We start from the raw sequence: 12,317 nt of genomic DNA on the forward strand, positions 1-12,317 counted from the left end.
CCTGAGGGCCTTACCATCCCACAGCAGCGTCCGGGCCTCACTCTCTACCGCTGCAAAATACGAATCTGGGATTCGGTTTGGACAGTTCTGAAGAATATATAAAAAAGCGCGGGAGAGCTAACACTTGATGTCGATATTCTTGACTTCGATATTCCTGCTTCAATATTTTTGTAGGTCGATATTCTGACCTTTAATGTTTTTTCAGTGATTCGTCTAGCTCATCCTCAGCACTCTAAGACCTTCCCCATACTACACAGCCACAGACGCATTAAGCATACCTCACTCAAAAACATGTACACACCAAGACGGGCTCCTAAACCAAACGATTTTTAATCAACTGTTTTGATGATTGAATACAACTAGAACTGTCAAAATGTGCAGGAGTCAAAGCAAGCATCCATACAATGTCAACTGTGGAAAGCGTGAAACAGTACAATAAAGGGAATGTAAAACCAATGGAGACATCAATGCGAGAGCCACTTATTTAGCTCCCAGGTAGGATTATTGCAGGAAGACGGCTGGAAATAATGAAGTGTATGTAAGGACTGGTGCGATAGCAATGAAAGTAAGCCAGTGGTGGCACAGTGAGGCCGGCTGCTCGACTTTGGTAGAGTTGTTACTCTTTCTCATTTTCTGTTCAGAGAGACCTGCATGAGTCTCTCTCAGCCATGACAATATGCACATCCCAACTTAGAGTCATCTGTATTATCCCTGCCCCTGGCTGGTCTATCGAAATCGTCCTCAGAATGAAAGGACTACCTTCATCCCCCAGGAGGTTGGGGGCCGATCATACTCACTATGTCCCTTGGTTCATCTTCTGCAACCCCTTCATGCCATGTCTAAGCCCATACCCCTTCTTCATATAACCATCCACAATAAACCTCTTGGTAAATCCTGTTCCATTGCCCATTTATAACAAACTCCTAACATACAGGTTTACTAGGACCTGCTCCAAAACTCAGTTGGTTGCCAAGTAGGCTTGTTCCTTACAGTGGTACACAGACCAAATTATCTGCAAGTGTTTTTCTATTCATCATAGATTCTTCTGCTGGAACCGGCCTCTACAGGAGTGACATCTGGTCTGGTAGGACGGGCCCCATCCACTTCTCACCTGTGGGGGATAAACAAACATGTATCAAGCAAAGGACCCACTGTACAGAGACTTGCGAAAAGTTAAGAATGGAAGAGCACTGCTGTCTGAAGGGCAAGTGTAGCGCCCATTTTATGTTCAAAATGTTAGACTGGCGTCAGGACTAGGTTACAGTCAGTAACATGCTCGGTGGTCTAGCGCTTCAAGAATAGTGGCACTGCTGGTTTAGACACTTGTATGTCTCAACGTTGAAGTGTATTCGGGAAGATAGAAAGGGCTGAGGAAGAGACAGCTATATTTCAGGAACTGTGAGCACCCTTTAGAGACTTTGATAGAAATTTAGGGTCTTATTTAGAGTTAGGCAAATGGGATACTCCATCACAGACGTAGCAGAAACCCTTCCACAGTATTACTAATGCATTATAGCCTATGGCACTTGTAATACAGCAGATTCGCATACACATCATGTTTTGACAGGGAATCCCATCGGCCATACTCTAAATAAGGCCTGTAGATCTGCAAAGCTGCCTTACTCGGTACTTATTACACATAGGACTTCCCTTTGTTTCCCTGTAAACATTACATTAGTTATCTATTACAATTGAAAGTTTATGGTATACAGCACTTGTGATAAAGTCACTTGAGAACCTGATTAACTGGTGGTATTATTCTTACTACTAATGTGAGAAATAGTAACACTTTTTATTACCTCCATATGCACTCCAACATACCCAGTCATATCAATCGTATTGCCATGCTTAGCTACATTAAAGTCAGGACAACCCCAGCAGGGGGAGCCGATTGTTGAAAAACTAGTGTTGGACGTACCAGAATCAGCAAAGAGACACCCACGGACAACCACCCATGAAAGAGCCCCAACCAGAGGAGGGAGATTCATTCCCCTTCAGGAGTGGTGGACGAGTCCTCTAAGAGCCACCACCAGAGAGTATATACATGAAAGACCCTACAGCATACTGATTAGGCCCATGCTCAGTGGAAAGGTGTTGGTTCTACGAAGGAGCTGCCGACAACAGAAATTGTGTTTTAAAGGATAAGCCCCTAGATGAAGCAGTGCATTCATGGAAGAGCTTCCCATCTATGACAGTGGATACAACAAGGATCCCTTGACGGGTGGGTCCATGAAAGAGTTTCAAGCAGAGGTGGGAGATTCAAGCAAGAACCTCCTGAATAGTGGTGGATTCTTGGAACGATCAACAGCAGAGGTCGAGTAATGAAGTGGCACCACGTTTTACAAAGCTTGAACAATCTGAATATCTTATGTAGTCATCTTTGCACATGAAAAAGAGATCAAGTTGGCTGACCAGAGGTTGCTGTGGAGCTAGTACCCCTGGAGGTCATCAATGCCTATCTCCTGGTGGCAATCTTGGTTCCGTCTTTGCACCCTTCAACGAGTATGGCTCAATCTCGTGCAGAGAGTTAAGTAATGCCTGTGTGTTTGCATTAATCAGACATTTGATGAGCTAATTCATCCCGCAGATTTCAGAATATTACAAGGCCTCGTGACTCACTTGTATGTTCCCAGAGAAGGTTTTCGGCTTTGATCAGGACAGAGAGCTCGCTTAGGTCACACAGAAAAAAGCTCTACATTTGTCTGTTTCTTTTGTGCCTATCCTGCCAGAGGAAGTTTGATACACTATAGATCACCATGAAGGGAATCAGTGCATAACAGCTGCCTTTTCTCCTTGTACCCTCAGGAGAAGTAAAGACTGATTTGTTGGGCAATGGTTTAAGACTGGTTCTACACTTCTTCATGAGGGTTGTTGTGTCTCCAAATAGGAACACCTTTGTGCCCTATCACCCAGGGATAACACTGGTCAGTGCTGAGCTGGTAACAACTTGCTTGAACCAGTTTAGAAAGTATTAAAATCTATTCTCAATTTAAAAAAGGAACATTACTCTTTAGGAATTTTGAGGTACACAAGTACTTTAAAGTTGGCTTTTATCATTCTTTAATGATCTTCAATTTACAGCACCCCAAATGATACTATCTATTCCTGTGGGGGAAAGTATCCGCTTACATCTTCACTAAGAATTACACATTATATAGCAGGATATCCTCTCCGCTCCCCATTTCGTCTCTCTATATGAATGGTGCAGCATTTAGGGATGGTTAACATCTAGGAAAAATATCCATACTGCTGGGTATTTGTTTACTTCTCATACAGCTAATACTAATACCACATATTTTCCCCATGACTATTTGTAAGACTTGAAATCTTGAGGGTTGCCCCAGCACACATTAGGCTGGGTAATACCTGGTGAAATCTGTGTGGGGCGATGGGCCAGGTTGGTGTGAAATTTGTGCATGAATTGTGGTCAGCTCAGAGAGACGAGCTTTTCATAGATACGTTTTACATCATCAAAACACCTTGTTTACTTGCAAAGCCTAATTTACACATCTCCTCTTGCTTTCTGTAACATGGCTTGAAGGTATTTTGAGTTAATGTTGTGGCTCAAGTTCTCCTCATTTTTATGGTTTGGTTTTCGGACTTTTTCTGGTGCACCCAATTCAATATTTTTAGATCCCAGTTACAAATATAACCATTCCTCGGAGTAAGTGGAAACATAGGTATTTTACACCCCTTCCTGTGGGCCTTATCCAGATATAGGAGCAGTGTTTTCAGGCCAACAGACCTGTCAAGAGAACTTGCAGGAATTCTCTTTATACCCCTTTCACAGGCACCTGTTAAATCAGCACACATACAAATGATCAAATTAACAAATTAAAGGCAGGAGGCCAGGAAAGATGGCTAAACTCCGGCTGTAGACCTGGGTTCCTGGCTGTTCACGCTAATCCTACGGCATCCTGTCATGCACTATGTCTAAAAGTCCTCACTAATACCTTACAAGGCATGCAAGGATGCCAAGGGAGCCGTAACTTCCTGCTGGAGAAGGGCCTGGTGATCCTCCGACATGCTGTGGTATCTCGGTGGCATGGCTGGTGGGGTAGTCTTGAAGGGGAGGGAGTAGTCACTATTTGCAAAACCCACCTGTCGACTTGATGGCTAATCCTGGCGCCCAGTGGCGTTTGATGGGACTGAAAAGTCAGACTAGGAGGGTTTGGAGGCTGCTGCAGAGGGGTGTTGGTGGACTGCCCGTCCGCTGGGTCCTTAAACCACGGCGTTGGTTCCCACATCCCAGGCCGCGCGAAGGTTGGGTAACTTGCTGCGGCCTGTGGCTCTGGGTGGGAAGTAGTGGAGCACACCTTCTGTAGCCACGAAAGGGGCGGAAAGCAGACTGCACTGGACGGGTGGAGAGGCCCAAGGACTTGGCCGTAGCCCGTGAGTCCTTGAAGCGCTCTAGGGCGTTGTCTGCTTTGTCCCCAAAAAGGCGACTGCCATTAAAGGGCATTTCCATCAAGGTGTTCTGGACATCTCCTGTAAAGCCAGTGGACTTCATCCAGGCGTAGCGACGAAGCGCTACAGACGTTGAAATGGTCCTGCCCAGAGAGTCGACCATGTCCAGTCCACAACGTATCGTAAACTTTGCTGCATCCCTCCCGGCGGCAACAGCCTGGGAGAGCACTGCCCTGGCCTCCTCCCAACACTGAGGCAGCACTTGCACCACCGTATCCAACACTGAGTGGAAATAACAGTCCAAGAGACATGCGGTGTTTACGGACCGCAGTCCTAAGCTGGCAGAAGAGAACATTTTCTTGCCAAGGTGGTCCAGCTTCTTGGATTCCTTTTCTGGTGGAGCAGTAAGGAAGGCCCTCTTGTAAGTTCAAGCTTGGACTACCAAGCTCTCCGGGGTGGGATGTTAGGAGAGGAAAGTGGGGTCACCCGGAGCCGGGCGGTGGAGTAGGGCAATCATCCTGTCCATGGGAGACCCCGTGTTGGGCCTAGACCACGTGCCCAAAAGGACATCTGTGAGGGCCTCGTTAAACGGCAGCAGGGGCTCCAAAGAGCTTGCAGCCAGCTGAGGCACCTCAGTCAGCAAGTTAGTCCTGACTGCCACCTTAGGAAGCTCAAGGTTGAGAGCCTCAGCTGCCCTACGCAACACCACTGCATATGATGCTCCCTCCTCTGTAGCCACGGTAGGAGGAGACAACATGCCACGGTCAGGGGAGGTGTCCAAACCACTGGCATCCCCCAGATCCTCTCTCCAGTCCTGTTCACTGTCCAACTGGTCAGTTAAAGGGTCACCTGACCCCTCCCAGTCCCCATCATCCATCATCCTCTGGGTGCCACTGTGGTTTGAAAGGGACCTCAGGAAGGAACAGGGGCATGAAAACCCCACCCAGCGCCTGATCCAGTGTCGGACGGCGCCGGTACGCCTCCGTGTCCATGTCTACCGAAGACCTAGGCCCCCCAACCGAATCCCCGGTGCCCGAAGGCACGCCGGCGGGAGTTGCTCCGGGTCCCGGAAAGGGAAGGAAACTCTTGAGTCGACCCTACGGGCTCCGCGCTTGGAGCTGCGGGAGGGGCACCACCTGCGAGCCTCATTGGATTGGCAGACAGACGAGGAGAAGTTGAAGAGCGACAATGCTTCTTCGAATTCTTCTTATGCTTCGACTTACCCGACCCCCAGTGCGAAGACTTTGATGATTTCTAACCGGAATGGTGGTGGCTCCGCGACTGATCCATCAACCTCCCTCTCGACCGGGACCTTGAACGGCGCGAAGCCGACTGCTGGTGTACAAGCAGCCTTCTGGACCCCTCCTGCAAAGCCTTCGGCGCCATCGACTGGCAGTCGGAGCACGACTTAAGGTCGTGGTCGCGCTCCAGGCAAAAAAGACACGCAGTGCGGATCTATCACCGACATCATGAGATAACAGGAACTGCAGGCCTTGAAACCGGGCATCCCTCGTGCACCTTTTCGGAGTCGAAGATTCGAAAAAAGAAGTCAACAAAAGTTGAGAAAAAGGTAGTAAAAAAAATGACTGATGTACCGCTCTCATGAATCGGCGTTGGCTGGCGCAGAAAAAAAAAAAAAGGAACTGACGCCAGTGTGCGAGGGCTGCGTCTAAGTAGCTGCCGCTACGGCGACCACGACGCCGATGACGGACGGGGAGCTGGCCAACGCCACCTTCCGACACGCAGCAGTACCGCTGCCGAAAAAAACTTTCTGGATCCAGTCTGACGTCTGGGGGTAATACTAAGGAAGCTATAACTAACATGTTTCTTTCGGATATGAAATGCAAGAATATAAAAAGATTAAAGACTCCTTTACCCTGCATTTAAAAAAACACACCTCCGACAGCACAGGGAGAAGAAAAAGGGGCTGGAGGGAGCATTGAAGGAGGTAGGGGTTAAACGAAAGCTATGTGGAGTCTAATCACAGAAAAAGAAGAAAGAGTGCGAGAGAGCAATGAGAGGGAAGGGTGGGTGGGATGAAAAATGCTGAGAATTGACTAAGAAATAAGCTTTTGTGACACAGATGGGAAGCCACAGAAGCCTGGGAACGTCATTTACCAAACCGGGGGAAAGAGGGAGGGGCAGGAAGAAGAAAAGATTAGGGATGGCCAAGAGAAACTAGAAGCGAACAATCAGCGGAACAAACATTGGCAAAGCCAACAGGTTTAGCTTTGTCAATGCCTTATTGCGATGGTATACAATATTAGCAAGATGTGTAGGATAGCCAAAACCAAATTTAAAAAAAGCAAAAATAGAAGAGTGAGACACACTTGCTGCCTCGTTTAATAAGTGTGCACATGCGTCATTATGCGTGCACGCCGATAAAATTATGCAAGTCACTTTTTTTCTCAAGGAAGCTGTCAGCAAAAGAAAATGATTCAAAGAGAAGACCCTATACCCACTCAGTATATTGTAAGCACCTATCAATTGACAGCTGTCAATCCAAACCTAATTGTACTGTCAACCCAAACAAGTGGAAAAATGTCTTTCCCATGGAAAAAAAGAATAATAAAATTACAAATGCGAAAGCGCACATTTCCAGGTCATTTGGGAATTGGCCCAAGGGTACTAAGATAGACACAATGCCTTCTGCCCACAGGGGACGTGTTTCACTCACCCAGCAGGTCAGCCAGCAGCTCAAACCGATCTGAACCAAAGAACATATGGGGTTTGTCATCCACGTGGGCCACAATGGTGGGCAGCCCAAATGACTGTGGAGATAAGAGAGTATAGAGTTAGATGTCAGAAGGAAGTAGATAACACAGCAATAGACATGTGCAGACTGACCGCGTCCTCTCCCAGCCCTTGTGTGCCACACTGGTCACTCCCCACCTCCATCTCTTTGTTCTCCCTCATGGTTCATTCCCTTCTCTCCTTCATGCAATCCTTCTTTCTTCTCACTGTTCTTTTTTCTATCCCCATCCTCCTTACATAATTGTTTCTCTTGTGTGCTTTCCCTCCCCCATTCCTTCCTTTAACCCCCCCACCCACACACACTTTCCCCTCCTGACTAAATAAACCATTCACAGCTACTTCTTTCTGGCTCTCTGTTCCGTGTAGTCAGTTCATCGACTGTGAAGGCATCCTCCCTTCCCTGTACCAAGTGTCTTTTCCATACCCCATATTTGAGTGCCTCCGCTGTGGTCCGTTTCAGCTGATCCTTCACCTCTGCTGCACTGGTTATTCCCAGAAGCCTTTGCGCTTCTGCCGGGTGGAGACCAGCCTCATGTGCCACCTGCAAGGAGATTCAGGAGCAGTCTCACAACTCAAGATTTACAGAGGCTTGTGCTCTAGGTTTGCGGAGTATTTACCATGAGCGCGATATATTGTGAGCCATAAGTTACCACCGGAGCTTCACGGTTAGTGAGTTAAGATTAAGATTCATGATCACTCACACAAAGACAACTCAGGATCTTAGACAAAACTTAAACTGGGTCTCGTAACTGGTTATGTGTTAATAGCGGGAAACATCCTTTACAACGCAACTTTTACCACGCAGTGCTATTACAACGCAGGTTTTACAACAAAAACCATTACAACGCATTGCGCTGGGGGGCGCTCTAGGATAGGGAATAGATTTAATTTACTACCCAACACCTTCCCTAGTGTCCACGGGGACTGGAGTTGGAATAGTAAATTAAACTATTCACTATCCAGCACCCCAAAGCGCTATGCGTTGTAATGGTATGCGTTGTAAAAACTGCGTTGTAGCAGCTTGCGTGGTAAAAGCAAGCGTTGTAACGTCATACATCCGTTAATAGCTACTGCAACTCATAAAGGACTTCAACTCATGTAACACCTTGTACATTATACATCAAAAGACATTTCGTACATTCATTTACAGTGACTCATGCTGCAATGTAACAAGTGATTTTTTTCGCGACTTCCTGTTCACCAGAAGGCTCCTAATTGGTCACATCTCAGAACTATTGCAGACCATGAGCCTCATGCTTTCCTAGCTAAATCAGAGATGCACATCTCAACTCTTGAACCCATAATTTATATATTTGTTTTAAACACTAACTTCGAAATATCACAAGTCTAACGATTCTAGCGGCTGAACCTGGTCTCATGCCCGTCAGATACTGCTGGAGAGCACGTTCCCAGTTTTACAGGTCAAATTTATCTTGTCTAACAACATTATAATTTTTCAAAAGTCACTACCTGACCACAAGTCGCTTAAATTTTCAGATCAAGTTATGCTGCTGATTAAATATATCATCATTCTTTACTTTATCTGCTACTCGCAGTCATGGGTCAAGTTTCTAGGGACCCGACAACTCTCGGTCTTTAGGTCTGACATCAACTTTTGTTTACACTACTTCAGCAACAATATACAGAATGATAGATTGAGGGACTGTAAATAACAGAGTTGTTTTCTGACCTTGGGGGTTTCTCAGTGACATGAAATAGACGAGGTGAGTGATGGGTGCGTTGTTTATAATTAGGGCTCCCATTTTTATAGAAATTATTATTTTGACATTTCAGTTTGTATTTATCCATATTTCTTTTTTGCCAATTTTATCTTTATTTATTCATATTTATTTTGAGTTTTTTGAACAAATTGAGCTGAAACTGGTATATTCCCACATTTATTTATCTGATAAATATGCACTCATGCTTGAATTCTTGCCAGGCTTTAATTATATGAACACCTGTAGAAGATAAATCAATGCACTTATATGAAAATATGCAAATTTCGCTATCAACCTTGTGCATATCTCCTCTTTACTAAAATTCCTTTCTTTTTAACATCCTTACCTTACTGCCACGACAGTTATTGGCCTAGCAATCAGCATTTAGAAGCAATCAAAAAGCAACCCAATATCTGTTTTTATCCACATTTAAAAATAAATACAGGCAAGAAAATAAACGTGTTTCTGTCAGTATTTATCTGTAAAAACAGAAAATGGGGAGCCTTATTTATAATGTCACTCAGATCCTAAGGGAAACGGTTGTATGACAATACCACACCTTCCTTACGCACGTCTTTACATCGCACATTTCACAACGCATACCACTACCACACATTTACATTCACATTACCAACACATTCACCACGCACTCCACTACCACGCATACTTTTACCAGCTTACTGACTCTGAAAAATCCTATCACAGTGTAACACTGCCACCTACTGTTGAAAATGTATACATTAACTCAATTTTTTTTTTTAATTCTATTTGTCGCTTACACATGTTAATAATTGAACATTTCATATTTTGGGGGGGGGGGGAGACCCCGCAAGCCCCCTTTTTTAATTATCCTCAAATGCGTCGTTTTGTCTTGCGATGTAAAGACTTGCATGACAACAATCTTTACGATCTAAAAAAATGTGTGGGAAATGTACTACGAAGTAAAAACTTCAGAGTAAAGGCTGTTTCCCTTGTGAACTGTTGAGCGTGCTGGGGGAGAACTACACAGCCTTCTCACAGGCCCATGACTACTCTCAGAACCTGCTCCTGGATGAGGGCAGCGTGCCGTGGGCAGCTTATTTAGAAAAAGGTTTTGAGTGGTGCCTCAGGGGCTCGTTTCACGGTCATTCAGCAACCTTGAGACTTTTAGTTTTGGCTGGTACTGGCTTTGATAGATTAGGAACTTTCTGGAGGTAAATGTTTACTGACGTTCTTTGGTGCCTTATACTCTATAGGGCAAGACGGAAAAGTCTAGAGGGGAAGCCTCTGGAACAAGAGGACAGAAACAACCTAAGACCACCCAGATATACTCATTATCCCAAATGTATACCCTGCAGTACTACAGAGCCAATAGGGAATAGAAACATCTCTCAAATGCCAGGTTAATACAGTGTTTTGTTCTGTGCTTGGCAGGGTAGTGTAAGCAGGGGTGCCTTTTAAGGTAGAATACAAATACTGTTAAGATTGCTGGGAAAAGCCTATGCTTCATTAAGGCAAAGCTGCCGATGAGGACGGATGCAAGGGTGGCAGATGCTGCAGTTACTAGCTATTTATTTATTTATTTATTTGCATGTTTGTATGGCGCTGTGAATCGACTCCCAAGGGAGTATCTCCGCGCCTTTGGCAGCAACTAAAGAACGGAAAGCTAGTCATGATTTATGGATCCTACCTTTTGGCTGGGCTGGTATGCATTGAATCACTGTTAGGACTCCTTGCTCTTCGGGTGGGCTCTTTATGGTTAAAGGGGATCTGTTAAACTCAATTCCCCCAAAAAATGAGATCATTTCTACTGGCTCTGTATCCTCTGCTCTTAATCCTTTGGCCAGTCCCTACTCCGTTAAAAGGGAAGGAGTAGTGGTTTGTCAAAAACCTCCCGAAATTCCCATGGAGGAGAGCGTTGATACCCTTACTCTTGATTTCTTCCCCCTATTTGATGCTTATTTGATGCTGATTGCATTTTAAATAGATCATTGCTCCTTAAATATTTCCAGGAATCGGCAAATTTGAAATTGTTACAAACTGCAGATATAGACTTAGTACGGATTCTGAAGACAGAGGGTGGAAATTTAACGAGGGTAAAATTCTATTCCAAATTAGAAGTAAATCTAATTCTACAACGGTCGGAAGATTTCCAGAGTAGAGGGATTGACGTTATGCCTTTTTGGGGGTATTTCCCCTTTGTTAGACCTTCTAAGTCCTCAAGGCCTTTAGGGTCTTCTTCATCTCTCTTGCAGGTAGCCCCTGGGATTGTAGAACAATCTGGCGGTTTTAATGATTTGAAAATTCGCATATCAAAAGATCTTCGACTTGTATCTTACCCTAATCCTCCTATATCCCTCCCCCAGGACAAGGTTGTAGATGAAACTCTTCGTTGGAACTGGTTACCTGGTGTTCTCTTGAAGAAATTGACTATTAAGTACCCGCCCAATCTCCATCTTTAGCGACAATATAACGTTACTATCTTGGAATTGTTCTGGGTTAAAGAACTGTCCTGAAAAAATTCAATTCCTCATGTCCTTAAGAGCCAGTGTGATCTGTCTCCAGGAGACGTGGTGTTCGGAGAAAATTCAGATAGGAAGGGATTATTTTGTTCTGGAGGGTTACGCTGTCCCCTCCAGGAGAGGCCATGCTAGTGGGGGTATTGCCTGTCTATTATCCAACCGGATAAAGTGGAATTTCTCTCACTATTTGGATCCTTGTAACCTTTTTCAGGCTGTAACGCTGTTTAGTCATGACAATGTTGAGGTGTCTAAACCTTTAGTATTGATTAACGCTTATATTCCCCCCGAAGTTAGTTTTAACGTAACTTTAAAAAGGGTTTTTGTATATATTCAGAGTATTAGGGAGAAATATCCTCCCCCTAATATAATTCTAGTAGGGGATTTGAATTGCAAAATCTCTAATTTAAGTATGAGCCTGTTTCGCGATAAATATAAAGAAGAATCATTACAGATCCCCCAAGCCCTCTTCCCTGAGAAGATTAAAACAAACAAGCGAGGGAAGATACTTCTCAAGGAACTGTCCGATATGGATGGGATCATAGCGAATGGAAGGCTCCCTTCTGATTTCCCTGCAAATTTTACTCACAAATCTTATCAGGGAGAATCAATATTAGATTTTGTGATAGTTGAGACCTCTACCTTTGCCCTATTAAAGGATCTCAGGGTTATTGAAACCCTTTTCAGCGACCATAAATTACTTTCTACCTCTGTGAATATAAACCCTCCGAAATCCGACCAATGGTCACTTAATAGCGACCTGGTAAGTTTTGGAGCGAAATCAGGAAGATGTTATTGGAACACAAAAGCTGAACGAGATTTGGAGAGTGTTCTTGATGTTGCAATTGATGACCTTGCTATGTGGCACGGTTTTGAAATTGTGTGCTTCCTAGATTTTATGAAGTTAGTAATTTTGGTAGCTAAAAAAACAAATAAG

General features: G+C 44.7%; 1 protein-coding gene across 3 annotated transcripts in view; it reads right to left on the reverse strand.

Moving 5' to 3' along the window:
- Window positions 1-311: 311 nt before the first annotated feature.
- The window catches only part of LOC144768015 (glutathione S-transferase kappa 1-like), a 217,278-nt gene continuing 205,272 nt past the window's right edge, over window positions 312-12,317 (reverse strand). For all 3 annotated transcript variants that reach the window (XM_078651410.1, XM_078651411.1, XM_078651409.1), the window contains exons 6-8: window positions 7,586-7,702; window positions 7,085-7,178; window positions 312-1,111 (exon numbers count right to left, since the gene is read on the reverse strand). In XM_078651410.1, the coding sequence (XP_078507536.1) occupies window positions 1,062-1,111; window positions 7,085-7,178; window positions 7,586-7,702 (261 nt within the window). In that variant the 3' untranslated portion in view covers window positions 312-1,061. The remainder of the gene's footprint in view (window positions 1,112-7,084; window positions 7,179-7,585; window positions 7,703-12,317) is intronic.

Source organism: Lissotriton helveticus, chromosome 7 (assembly GCF_964261635.1).
Source record: "Lissotriton helveticus chromosome 7, aLisHel1.1, whole genome shotgun sequence".
Classification (NCBI taxonomy): domain Eukaryota; kingdom Metazoa; phylum Chordata; class Amphibia; order Caudata; family Salamandridae; genus Lissotriton; species Lissotriton helveticus.